Below are 13,779 nucleotides of genomic sequence, written 5' to 3'. Positions count from 1 at the left end.
GGATCTGCCTGCTTCTGCCTCCCAAGTGCTGGGATTAAAGGTGTGCGCCACCACACCTGGCCAATAAATAAAATCTTAAAAAAAAAGAAAAGAAGATATATTAATGGCCAAAAAGCAAACAGTAAGATGCTCACTGAGAAATGCATATTAAACCCACAAGATTCCACCAGCAGAAGTTACTTAGAAAGGGCATCAGCGCCAACTACTGGCATGTGTGCAGAACATGTGATTCTTAGGTTTCTAAGAACTGTCAATGTACAACGCCTTGGGAAGCCAATTTGGTAGTCTCTTATAAAATTAAACATACACATACATACCCGGGCTGGAGAGATGGCTCAGAGGTTAAGAGCACTAGCTGCTCTTTGAGAGGTCCTGAGTTCAATTCCCAGCAACCACAAGGTGGCTCGTAACCATCTGTAATGAGACCTGGTGCCCTTTTCTGGCCTGCAGGCACACATGCGGGCAGAACATTGTATATATAATAAATAAATCTTTTAAAAAATATATATGCAGGGCTGGAGAGTTGGCTAAGTGGTTAAGAGCACTGTTTGCTCTTCTAAAGGACCCAGGTTCATTTCCCAGCACCCACATGGCAACTTACAACTGTCTATAACTTCAGTCCCAGGTGATCTGACACCCTCACACTAATGCACATAAAATTAAATAAATTATTTAAAAAATATATACATACATATATGTGTGTGTGTGTGTGTGTGCATACCCTATGACTGAAAAACCCCACTCCTTGCAACTTCCTCAAGAGAAATGAAAAACATGCGCAGCAATGAACTCTGCAGGAGGTGGAAGCAGCCTAGTGCTCATTAATGATTACAGAAGAAACAAGCTGGGGCTGCTCACACAATGGGCGGCTGTTTCACACTCAGGAGGAATACACTACTGACACATGGAACATGGATTAAAAGAAAAGCTACCACCATGAGAGCAGCTGCCCTACAGTTAAAGCCCACTCTAAGGGCTGATGACAGCCTGAGCCACGTGGCCGCCCCAGCCTGGGCAGCCCTGCCCCACCGCCATTTCCTCAGCCTTGTAGCCTCCTCAGGTTATAAACGAACAAGGCAAGATATGAGAAATTTTTTTTTAATTGTGTATGTGTGCACGTGCTGTGAAAGGCAGAGGTTAACACTAGATGTCCTCCTTCATCGCTCGCCATCTTATTCTTTGAGGCAGAATCGCTCCCTGAACCTGGAGCTGGCAGGTGAGCTGGCCAGCAAGACTCTGGGGTCCTCCTGTCTCGGCCTCCCTGGCATGGCCACCACATTCAGCTTTTTTTACATGGATGTTGGGGCTCGAACTCAGGTTCTCTTCCTTGTGCAGTATGCACTTTACTGATTGAGCCGTCTCCTGCCCACTCCTCCCCTTTTATTTTAAAGAAAAAAAAAAATAGAGAGATATATGGACAACATTTATTCAGCAAGAATAAGATGGGCATGGATTACTGACTTAGCCAAAGGACGGTGGGACACGAGGCCTAAGAGGCAGTCTTCTCGTCACAGTACATAGACTTGTCCAAACTGGCACCTGAAGAAGTCATTGTATATCCTAGATGCAGAGGGATCTGGTTGTTTCCGTTTGAGAAAGGGACTCTCTGTCACCTAGGCTGGCCCTGAACTCGGTGCTTCTCCTCAGCCTCCAGAGTGCCAGCATTACAGGTATGAGCCACTGTCTTCCTGTCCCAAAAGCAGCCTCTCTTTGACTCAGTACTATGTATTATACTGTGTTCTGGTGGTTTTCAGTGTCAATTTGCCACAGCTAGGGTCGGCAGAGAGAAGGGGTCTCAGTTGAGGAAATGCCCCTGAGATCCAGCTGGATGGCATTTTCTCAATTAGTGATCAATGGGGGATGGCCCAGCCCATTGTGGGTGGAGCCATCCCTGGGCTGGTAGCCGAGCGTTCTGTAAGAAAGCAGGCAGAGCAAGCCATTAAGCAGCACCCTCCATGTTTTCTGCATTAGCTACTGCCTTCAGGATGCTGTCCTGCTTGAGATCCTGCCCTGACTTCCTTCAGTAATGAACAGCGATGTGGAAGTGTGACCCAAATAAACCCTTTGCTCCCCAACTGGCTTTCTGGTCATGGTGTTTCATCACAGCAACAGAGACCCTGACTAAGACACACCCTGAGATCAAAATATCCCACACGGGGGCTGGAGATGACTTAGCATTTAGGAGCATTTGCTGTTCTTACAGAGGACCAGCTTCAATTGGAACAGCCACATGGTGACACAGCCACTCAGAGTCCCAGGTCCACAGGACCCAACAGACACACATGTGGTGCACACTCATGCACTCAGGCAAAACATTCATACACATAAAGCAAAATAAATAAATCTTTTTTTTTCAATATTAACCTCAAGTGCAGATAGATACAAGCCCCATCACCCCATGCCTCCATCCCTCCCAGGCAGAGAAGCCCTACGCCAAAGCCCAGAGAGAAGGTGACCACGATCCACCACACAGGGAGAATGACCGAGAGCAGCCTCCTTCCACCCCAGAGCTAAGTGTCCCCTCTGTCTGAGTCTTGGGTGTGAGGGAGTGACGGGAAGCAGCAGGGATGGGTGGGGGTTACCTACCGCAGGAGTCACAGATGAAGCAGTCAGTGTGATACAGGCCCCCCATCGCCTGGCACGCCTGCCTCGCTCCGTAGATGCCAAGCCCACACTTGATACAAATGCCTGTGTGGGAGAAACAGAACAGCAGCTGGCACTATGCTCTATGGAGTTGGGTGGCCAGCCAGGACGCTGGTCAGGTGCAGACCTGCCTGACCCTAGGCAAGTTGGCTTCCCAAGGCCAGCGTCACCAGGTCCCTAGCAACGAATATTCACTACAGGGTCACCACTGTGCATCAAATGTGTGATGTTCCCCCACAGGCATTCTTTTGGAGACTAAGGGACACAGTGCCTGGCTGGTGGATACAGGCCATATCCTGTATGGGTCTTGAAGGCTGTAGTTCAACTTTGCTCTTGGTGCAAACTTTCTGCTTTCTAATCCACTGAGATGAGCAACCCTGATGTTCCTGCCATTACCAACAAGACGGCACCAGCCATCCTGCCTTCCTTGCTGTGTCAGACACTACTAAGCCATGAACTGGAATAACCTTTCCTCCTTGAAGTGGTTTCGGCCAGCGAGTTGGCCACAGTGGCTAGAAAGGCTGTGTGTATAGGCAGCATGCAGGTCTGGCTGCCGCTGCCTGAGCACTGGAAGAGCTTCACGGAGCACAGGCAGAGGCAGAGACCAAGTCGACTATGAGCTTCAACCATCAGCACTAGAAACCTAGAAACTGGGGCTAGAGAGTTGGCTCAGTGGTTAAGAGCACCGTCTGTTCTTCCAAAGGCCCTGGGTTCAATTCCCAGCACCCACATGGCAGCTCACAACTGTCTGTAATGCCAAGATCTGACACCCTTACACCAATGCACATAAATTTAAAAATTAAATAAAAATATTTTTAAAAAGAAAGAAAAAAAGAAACCTAGAAACTGCATGCCACACCTCTCTACCCCCGACTGAAAGACAGCCTTCCTGCTGCCTCTGAGCCAGATTCTGCTCTTCAGAATAACTATGTACCTTCAGGCCCCACAGAGGCACACTCAAAGGCATCACTGCCCTCGACAGGCATCCCTTCCCCACCTGTACAAGATCCGCATATGCCGTAGTCAATTCCACAGACACCCACGGCCTGCTGCCTGCCCGCTCAACATCTTAAATGCAGATGGAGTGTAGTGCATAAAAATCCCCAGCCCCAAGGAGCAAGTATTCCAGAGGAAGGACCCAGAGCAGGAGTTACACAGTGTCTGATAAGTAGGGTACATGTCAGATGACGTGTGTCCCTGACCCCAGTACTCAGGAGAACAAGGCAGGAGGACAGCTCAGAGTCCCGGGCCAGCCTGGACTACATAGCAAGTTGGCGGCTAGCCAAGGGTCTGTATGGAGACTCTGCCTCAAACAGCAACCAAGAAATAACAGCACTGGTGATTATGACAACAGTAACGTCAGATGGGAACAAACACTATGGAGCAAAGTCAGGCTCATTAAGATAAATCAAGGAGCCTGGCACACACACGGTGCACAAACACGCACACACGCAACATACACATCAATAAAAGTAGGGGGGAAAACCTGCAATTTTTACAATACCCTTTTTTCTTTGTTTTTCTGAGTCAGGGTTTCTCTGTGTGGCCTTGGCTGTCCTGGACTCACTCCTTAGACCAGGCTGGCCTCGAACTCACAGCGATCCACCTGCCTCTGCCTCTGCCTCCCCAAGTGCTGCAATTATAGGCATGTGCCCCACCACGCCCGGCTTTACAAAGATTCTTTAAATAAACAAATCTATGGCAGCTGGCCATGGTGGCACATGCCTGTAATCGCAGCACTTGGAAGCCAAGCTAGCTACGTAAGGAGCTGTGGCCATCATGGGCTACGTAAGACCTCATCTCAAACAAACCGAACCAAAGGTAAACCTAGAGGGCCAGGTACGTTGATACATGCCTCTTATTCAAGCACTTGGGGAGGCTGAAGTAGGAGCACATCAGGTTCAGGGTTAGTCTGGGCTCCACGGAAAGTTCTAGAACAGCACAGCTGCACAGAATGATCTAGGGGCTTAGTGGCAGAGTGCGTACCGGATGTGTGTGATTTTTATACAGGATGGTGAGGGAGGTCCTCTGTAGTCTTTACATCATGTACTGAAAGGAGAGTGCTTTCTATACAAGGATCTGGAAATACTGGATGGAAGTGGGGACCACCCCCTTGGGCCAAGAGAGGGGAAAAACCAGAGGACTGACCAGCAGCGCTCAAGGGATGCCAGGCTCTAAGCCTTGTACACTTTGAGGCCAGGTCTCCAGGAGAGCCCCAAGGCTGCCCCCTTCAGTTACTCACCATCTCTGTGGTCACTTGCCTGAGAACGGCCCCATAAGCTCTTATGTTTGAATACTTGGTCCCCAATTAGTGAAACTATTTGGGAAGGACCAGGAGGCGTGGGCCTGTTATAGGTGTGTCCCTGGGAGGGGTCTGAGGTTTCAAAAGAATCAGATCATTCCCAGAGTGTTCTCTCTGCCTCCTGCATTCAAATCAAAATGTGAGTTCTCTGCCAGGTGCAGCAGCGCTGCCTTTCATCCGTGCACTCGTGAGGCAGAGGCAGGAAGTGCGAGACCAGCCTTACATACAAGGTGAGTTCCAGGACAGCCGGAGCTGGTAGAGAAGCCCTGTCTCATTTAAAAAAAAAAAAAAAAGAGCAGGCTCTCAGCTGCTCCTGTGGCCATGCGGTTGCTCCATCATGGACTCTAAGCCTTTGCTTTGATCATGTGGGTCTTAGGGAAATGAACTCAGGTCAGGCTCAGTAGAAAATGCATAAACACACTGGTCATCTCACCGGCCCTCTTTGTGTTGCCCCAGCTAGCTTTCATATCTGAGGCTCAAGCAAGCGCCCACAACCTGTCTTCTAAGGAGCAATGCTATGCGTCACCGCCTCTGACTTCACTCTTCAGTCTGCCCCTAACATACTACCCAACTTCTCCTCCCTCCCCATCTTCCTGCTCCTCCACCAGCTATGAGAATCAGACTTTGCCATTTACTTTACTGACTGACCACAACCAACAATTGAAGATGGAGGTGGGGAAGCCCAGCATGGTGGTGCACACCTTTAACCCCAGCACTTGGGAGGCAGAGGCTGGCAGATCCCTGTGACTCTGAGGCAAACATGGTCTATGCTATACATTCTATACCAGCCAAGGTTATGACAGCAAGATGCTATCTCAGAAGTAAGGATCTGGAGAGATGGCTCAGTGGTTAAGATCACTGCTCTTGAAGAGGACTGGCTAGGGTTTGATTCCTACCACCCACGTGGATGCTCACAACCATATAGACCTCCAGTTCCAGGGGATCTGATACACTCTTTCTGACCTCTATGGACACCAGGCACAGCCATGGTGCACAGACATACATGCAGTCAAAATATTAATACATAAAATTAGTAAAAATCTTTTTAAAAGACAAAGAATAAAAGGATTAAAAGGTGCATAAGAGGGGAAGTTTCCATGTTGCATTAATTTCTGTGTACAGTTGATTTTTCTCTAAGTATGTACCCGGATTGCTTTAATCACAACACTTTGTGTAGGGGTATATGCCTCCAATATCAGTGATCAGAAAGTCAAGCAGGAAGACAATGAGCTCTATCTAGGCCAGCCTGAACTACAAAAGGAGACCCTGCCTCAAAAATAGGTGACCAGCCAGGTGTAGTGGCACACGCCTTTAATCCCAGCACTCAGGAGGCAGAGGCAGGTGGATCGCTCTGAGTTTGAGGCCAGCTTGGACTACAGAGTGAGTTCAGGATAGCCAGGCCTACACAGAGAAACCCTGTCTCGAAAAACCAAAACAATAAAAAAAAAAAAAATTAATGTTGGGGCTGGAGAGATGGCTCAGTGGATAAGAGCACTGCCTGCTCTTCCAAAGGACCCAGGTTCAATTCCCAGCACCCACATGGCAGCTCACAATTGTCTGTAACTCCAAGATCTAACACCCTCACACCAACACACATAAATTGAAATTAAATAAATTTTTTTAAATTAATGTTGTACATGTCCATGTGTGGTCAGAGGACAACTTGCAGGAGTCAGTCTCTCCTTCAACCACGTGGGTTCTGGGGATCAAACCAGGACAGTCAAGCTTGGAAGCAAGTTGCTTCTTTAGCCCCTCAGCCATGTCAGCCAAGCTGGAGGCTAGGGAAAGTGGCATGTCACCCTCTCAACAGCAGGAGAGCGAGGCTGGCCATGGGCTGGAAACATGGAGGGAGGAGCAAGTCCACAGAGAGTGGGTATTCTGAGGGAAGTGGGCACCAGGATGGGCGTCACAGACCAGAAGACAGAAAAGCAAACTACTGAGGCTAAGGGCAACACAAAGTCCTGCAAGCAACTAAGGTCGGAGATCTAAACTTCTCCAGGACCAGTGAAATGGGTCAGCAGGTCTTGCTGCTAAGACTGACACCTGGATCAAGCCCCAAATCTACATGGTGGAGGGAAAGAACCAACACCCACAAGTTAGCCTCCAGCCTCTATACACACGCTGCAGTATTCATGCACTCACACCCATCACCCCCACACACATACACACATGCACATACAGACACGCATATACATACATGCAGACACATATATAGAGAGACATGCACATACATGCATGCAAACACATATACACACACACATACATACATATATGCAAACGCATACATACACATACACACACACACACACACACACACACACACGCATAATTTTTTTAATGTTTTAATTAAAAAAAAATTCATCCTGGTCTCAGGGACTTTCTCCAAACTTCTGATAGCCAGGCAGAACAGCAAAGGTGGAGGCTGGAGAGATGGCTCAGGAGTAAGAGCACTGGCTGCTCTTCCCGAGGTGCTGAGTTCAATTCCCAGCAACCACATGGTGGCTCACAACCATCTGTACTGGAATCTGATGCCCTCTTCTGGCCTGCAGGTGTATATACAGATGGAGCACTCATACATGAAATAAATAAAATCTTAAAAAAGAAAAATCAAACAGGTGTTGGAACCAAAAGGCTGCTGAAGAAAAGCAAAGCCAGGGTGTGGCCCTAGGAACCTTAACAACACAGGGGCAGGTCCAGGGGCCTGAGGCTGTGGCCTCCATTAGGCAGCGGAACTGGCAAGAAGGCAGAGTGCCAAAAACACCAAGAAATGGCCCAGGGTTACCCAGGGAGGGTTCAGCTGAGGCAGAGCCTAGCCAGGAGGAAATTAGGGATGGCTCACAGGGGCAACACTGCAGACAAGAAGGGAATTAGGGATGGCTCAGGAGGGGCAACACTGCAGACAAGGAGGGAATTGGGGATGGCTCACAGGGGGCAACACTGCAGACAAGGAGGGAATTGGGGATGGCTCAGGAGGGCAACACTGCAGACAAGGAGGGAATTGGGGATGGCTCACAGGGGGCAACACTGCAGACAAGGAGGGAATTAGGGATGGCTCATGGGGGGCAACACTGCAGACAAGGAGGGAATTAGGGATGGCTCATGGGGGGCAACACTGCAGACAAGGAGGGAATTAGGGATGGCTCACAGGGGGGCAACACTGCAGACAAGGAGGGAATTGGGGATGGCTCACAGGGGGCAACACTGCAGACAAGGAGGGAATTGGGGATGGCTCAGGAGGGACAACACTGCAGACAAGGAGGGAATTGGGGATGGCTCACGGGGGAAACACTGCAGACAAGGCTTTTAGAAGTCAGACTCCCTTCTGTAAGAGGTATTTAGTCAGGTCGAAAATTTTGAAAAATTTTAAATCACAGGCTGGGGTGGCACATGAAGATAATCCCAGCACGTGGGAGGCTGAAACAAGAACACAAGGCTAGCCTGGCCTAAGGCTCTGGCCTTTAAAGTAAAAAAGCTAACAGGCTGGCGAGATGGCTTAGCAGTTAAGAGCACTGGCCTCTCTTCCAGATGACCCTGGTTCAATTCACAGCACCCACATGGCAGCTTACAATTGTCTGTAACTCCAATTCCAGAGGCTCTGATACTCTCACACCAATATACACAAAATAAAAATTAAATTTTTTTCCAAATTAAAAAGCAAACAAACATGATGGGCTGGAGAGATGGCTCAGCAGTTAAGAGCACTGACTGCTCTTCCAGAGGTCCCAAGTTCAATTCCCAGCACCCACATGGTGGCTCACAATTGTCTGTGACTCCAGAATTCAACACCCTCACACACATACATGCAGCAGGCAAAACACCAAGGCACATAAACTAAAAATAAATAATTTTTTAAAAAAATAAAAAACAAACAAACATGAAATTAATACAGTTTTGTTTTCTGTTTTGCTGTCCAGGTCTCATTCTGTAGTGCAGGTTGACCTGGAATGTATAACCCTTCTGCCTCAATTTTCCAAATGCTTGGATTCCAGGTGCTTATTGTACCTGGAAACTGCCATTTAACATATTTTTGGTTTGGAGTATTGGGGTCTAGCATTTAAACCAGGTATGGTGGGTCACACCTGTAATCCCCACACTCAGGAAGGCAGAGGAGGGAATATGGTTACCTGGACTCAGGTTGGTACACAGAGTGAGATCCTAACTAAAAGAGAGGGCCTGGGGATATGATTCAGTTGACACGGTGCTTCTGTAGCATGCATGAAGCCCAGGTTCCACCCTCATCACCCCATAATCTGGCTGTGGTAGTGCACACCTGTAATCCCAGCACTTGGGGTGAAGGCAAGAGATAAAAGCTATCCTTGGCTAAAGAGCACATTCTAGACCAGCACGCACTAGATGAGGCCTTATTCAGAGAAGGGACCGTCTCTGCTCCGCCAACTCTGTCTATGAGCTCTTGCTGCTCGGTGGCGAGGAACCCTCACCTCCAGCAGTCTTTGGCCACCAGTGCCTTTACTTCTGTATTACCTACTAAGGGTAATACAGTCTCTCTTTTAACCCCGGGGTGCCAACAGACAGAGCACTGCCCAGCCCCTAAGTGTGCAGGCGCAAGGAGCTGGTCCGATGCTCAGTGTCCCCTTCAGAAGATGCCGAGTCTACTCCCAGCCCATTAACCAGAATCCCTATATGACAGGCCAACTCTACAGCCCTCATGCCCTTGGCCATCCTGGGCTACAATATGCTCATACCCTCACTTTCTTCCTCCGACCTGGAACGCACCCACCTGACCTGCTAAGGGACAGCCTCTACTCCCCCAAGATCTCTTTCAATGGAACCTGGAACTGCTAGCTCTACTGAATTTGAGAAGGCTCCAAATCTGCCAGCCCTGTCCCAGGCTTGCTAACCACGCACACACCCCCAAGCCAGGAGACCCACTCCTGACTCACTGAAGGTCCTGTGCCAAGGAAAGCCACCAGAGAGAGAGAGACTCTGGGGCCTTGCTACTGCACGGGACTCCTTCAGCAGGGCTGTTTTGAGTCTTATTCCTTTTCTTTTCTATTTGATGGTATCACGTCCATTTTCTCTTCCCACTTTCTGAAACCAAGTCCTGACTGCTTTGGAACTGGACGCAGAGCAGACCACCTTTAAACTATCCTATTGTCCCTGGTGCTGGGATTACAGACCTGTACCAACCATGCCAACCTAAAGTGTAAAGTCTGAGTGCAGATTTTTCTTTGTGTGTGTGGGTTCCCCGGCCCCCCCCCTCCCCATGTACGTGTAACAAGCTGTAAGGCTGGCTTGTGGTTTTATTTGCTTTGCCTTGCTGGGGAAGAAACCCATGGCTGTGATAGGGCAAGCACTCTATCACGGAGCTACTTGCTTAACTCAATATTCCTTTAGAAATTATATATATATATGACTTAGCCCAGAGAGGCCTGGACTACCTGGCTTTGGTCCTGTGGCTTTCACACAGTCCCATCTGCAGCCATTACCAGCACTGAAACTTTAGGGCACCCCATCTCCCATGCCTCCTCACACAGTTGGAAGGGGAGGGAGACTTCTGGTCATCACCAAGCAATGCTAAAGATGAAGACGAAGCAAATCAGGCTGAAGGATGGGTTAGCAGAGTGCTTGCCTTTCCCAACACCCTTAATGCTCATAACTGCCAGCTACTCGAGCTCCGAGAGATCTGACACATTCTTCTGACCTCCCAGGGTACCTTAAACATACACATAACTAAATCTTTTGCAGCGTCCAATTGCCTCTGACCCCAGCACTCGAGAGGCAGAGGCAGGAAGATCTCCCTCGGGTTGGACCAGCCAAAGCTACATAGCAAAACCTTGTCTGTCTGTCCGCCCGTCCGTGTCTCTGTCTCTGTGTCTGTCTGTCAGTCTCTGTCTCTGTCTGTCTCTCCGTGTCTCTGTCTCTGTGTCTTCTGTCTCTGTCTCTCTCTGTGTCTCTGTCTCTCTCTGTCTGTCTCTCTGTCTCTCTGTCTCTCTCTCTCTCTCTCTCTCTCTCTCTCTCTCTCTCTCTCTCTCTCTCTCTCTCTCTCTCTCTCTCTCTCTCTCTCTCTCTCTCTCTCTCTCTCTCTCTCTCTCTCTCTCTCTCTCTCTCTCTCTCTCTCGTCCAGAAAATAGCTTACTCTATCAATCAACCTGACTTTGTTTGGGTCCCTAGCATCCGTGGAGGGAGAACAGACGCTCCCAGTGCCTCGGGCACCCCCGACGCCGGCCCGGCGGGGCTCACCGAAGTAGTCCCGCGCCGTGCGCGCCTCGAGCGCGCGCTCCAGTTCCCGCGTGAGCGCTTCCAGCCGCCGCTCGGCCGCACTCGGGCCGCCCTCCCGGCCCGGGGGCAGCGGCAGCGACGGCAACGGGAACGGGAACGGGGCAGGCTCCGGAGAGCGGGCGGGTGCGGGGCCGACGACGGGCGGCAGCAGGTCCGCGTAGGCACCCGCCGAGCCGCGGGAGCCCAGGCTGGACACGCTGGAGCGCGCGCTGCCCCCCGACGGCGGCCCGGGGCCGGGGCCGTGGCGCTGATCGTAGCCCAGGCTGATGCCGCTGGAGCGCGCGCTGCCGCCGTCCGAGCCCGCCAGGCTGGCGCGGGGGCCTCGCTCGGGGCGGCCGGGGACGTCGGGCGCGGCCTCGGGGCCACCGCCGCCGCCGCCCTTGCCTCTGCGGCCCGGCGCTGGCGCCGCCTCGTCCGCCGCCCGCGGCCCTCGCCGCACGCGCCCCGGGGAGTCGGCGGTCGGCTCCGATTCGCGCAGGCCCAGCCCGGCCAGGAGCAGAGCCGCGTCGTCCGCGGCCGTCCGCGAGCGCTGCATGGCCGTCGGCCCGCCGCCGCCGCGGCACGTCACCTCCGCCTCCGCCACCCGCTGCTGCCGCCGCAGCCGCCGCTCCGGCAGCGCCGCCGCATCGTCCGCTTGCCGGGAGCCCGCAGCCCGCCCCGGGACCCCTGGGCGCGGGGCGGGGCGGGGCCCGGGTGGCGGTCGCTCGGCGTGGGCCGTGCGCTCGCGCGGGGCCGTGGCGGGGAAGGAGGGAGGGAGGCGCGCGCCGGAGGAATGCGCGCGCAGCTCGGGGCCGCGCCCCCCTCCTCCTCTCCGAGGTCGCGCGCGGGGTGGGTAATGGGGGGAGAGACGGCGAGCGGGGGAGGAGAAGGAGGGGGGCGACTCCTTTGCCCCGTCTGGAATGCGAGGGAAAGAGACTGCGCAGCGGCCTGTGGAATGTAGGGGCGGCGACGGCGGGGCTGAGGGGTACGCGGGCTGCACGGGGACACACGGGCGGGCCGACGGAGTGGCCAAGTCTCTGGTCCGAGGTTTGGGGGGGCTGGGGGGGGGGGGCTCGACAGGGCGCATTCCACATTCCCGCCAGTCCCCACCCCACCCCAGGCTGAGCCCTGAGACCACATCCTCCCTCCCCGTATCCCCCCCCCCCCCCCCCCCGGGCACTCTGCTACGGGAGCTGGGCTGTGATGCTGGCCGCCTTGTGCCAACTGGATGTGACACCGATGTGGGAATTCTGGCAGTTTCAAAACGGGGCATCAGTGTGGGAATTCTAGAAACTTGCAGGTATAGCCATCCCGATTACACATTCTGGGACTTAGAATCACAGGATGAGTTCCAGGACCCACTGTGAGTCCATCTTCCGCCAAACTTGCTTCTTTTAGCAAGGAGCACGTGTTGGCTCTTGCAGAGGACCCAACTCAACTTCCCTTCGCAACTATCCTTGACCCCAGTTCTAGGAGATCTGACCGACATGAGCATGGTGAATACACGCACATCCAGGCAAACACACACACACAATCTTTAAATTAAACAAACAAACAAACAAACAAAAACTGTTGACAACCACAAGCCCCTACTTTAACTGGAGAGCCACAATACGGTTTTGGTTTTGTTTGGGGTGGGGGAAAGGGGGGGTCTCAGAATTACTGTGAACTTAGAACCAGTATCTACTAGGCCTTGAAAAGTCCAATTGGTTCTTTTTCTCAGTGGTACAGTACTTTGGTCCCTCTGAGTAAAGGATGTAGAAAGGCTAGCAGTAACATACCTAGGGGACATGGCCTTCCCTTCAATGGCTTCTGTGTCCCTAACTGGCTCAAGTCTGGAAGCTGGCTAACAGGCCAGGATTCTCAATTGCTATGCTCCAGTGTTGCTTTTTCCCCATTTATTCTAGAGTTTTCTGCTTACATAGATTGCACTAAAGGGACCCAGCATGGTCGTTCTAGTTCATGAGTGTTGGACAAGGGCCCAGCAACCTGCAGCCAGTGGCAATCTGTTGGCCTTGGGTCTCCCCCCCCCCCCCTCTGTGAAAGGCACTAAGAAGTAGGAGCCCAGTCACTGCATGCAGAATCTTCCTGCAACCCCCAAGGCCTGGCCAGGCCAAGCTCAGCTAGTGTGACTGTGGTAGGAGTCACCTTGAAATGCAAGGGCTCCTCTTTTATAGTACCCGACCAACCGTCAGCTTTAGGGCATGGTCACCTTCTGAGCATCAGTGCAGGTGGGGACTCTATCCCTAGAGACACAAACTAAAAAGTCTGTCTTCCACTGGAAGAGCTGTCATGAGAAAGAAAACCAAACCTTATGTCCAGTCCCAGTGACCCAGGGAAACGTGTCCAAGTCAAAGTCCCCTCCCTTCCAGGCACTCTTTGCTCAGAGTGAGGCAGGACAGTACCCAGGTACCCGGGATAGGGAACTAGTCAGCCCGCAGACTGACCTGCACAGAAGCCTGGATTTCATTGTGCAAAGAGCCAGGCAGGACACCTGTACCCCAGATGGAATCAGAGTGTCTGGTTCCAACCCGCAACCCGCCCCACACACACACCTACCTCCTAGGACCTGAGGAATTCCAAGCCTGCCTCATCCACACAAGGTCTGGAAGCAA

At 51.9% G+C, this 13,779-nt stretch overlaps 1 protein-coding gene across 1 annotated transcript in view; it reads right to left on the bottom strand.

The window, feature by feature from the left end:
- The window catches only part of Wtip (WT1 interacting protein), a 38,632-nt gene extending 26,905 nt beyond the window's left edge, over positions 1-11,727 (bottom strand). Inside the window, exons 1-2 of the mRNA XM_051162215.1 lie at positions 11,147-11,727; positions 2,587-2,688 (exon numbers count right to left, since the gene is read on the bottom strand). Coding sequence (XP_051018172.1) covers positions 2,587-2,688; positions 11,147-11,720 — 676 coding nt within the window. The 5' untranslated portion in view covers positions 11,721-11,727. The remainder of the gene's footprint in view (positions 1-2,586; positions 2,689-11,146) is intronic.
- Positions 11,728-13,779: the final 2,052 nt, after the last annotated feature.

The sequence above is a fragment of the Acomys russatus genome, chromosome 19 (genome assembly GCF_903995435.1).
Source record: "Acomys russatus chromosome 19, mAcoRus1.1, whole genome shotgun sequence".
Lineage (NCBI taxonomy): Eukaryota > Metazoa > Chordata > Mammalia > Rodentia > Muridae > Acomys > Acomys russatus.
This window is presented reverse-complemented; position numbering and strand designations above follow the sequence as displayed.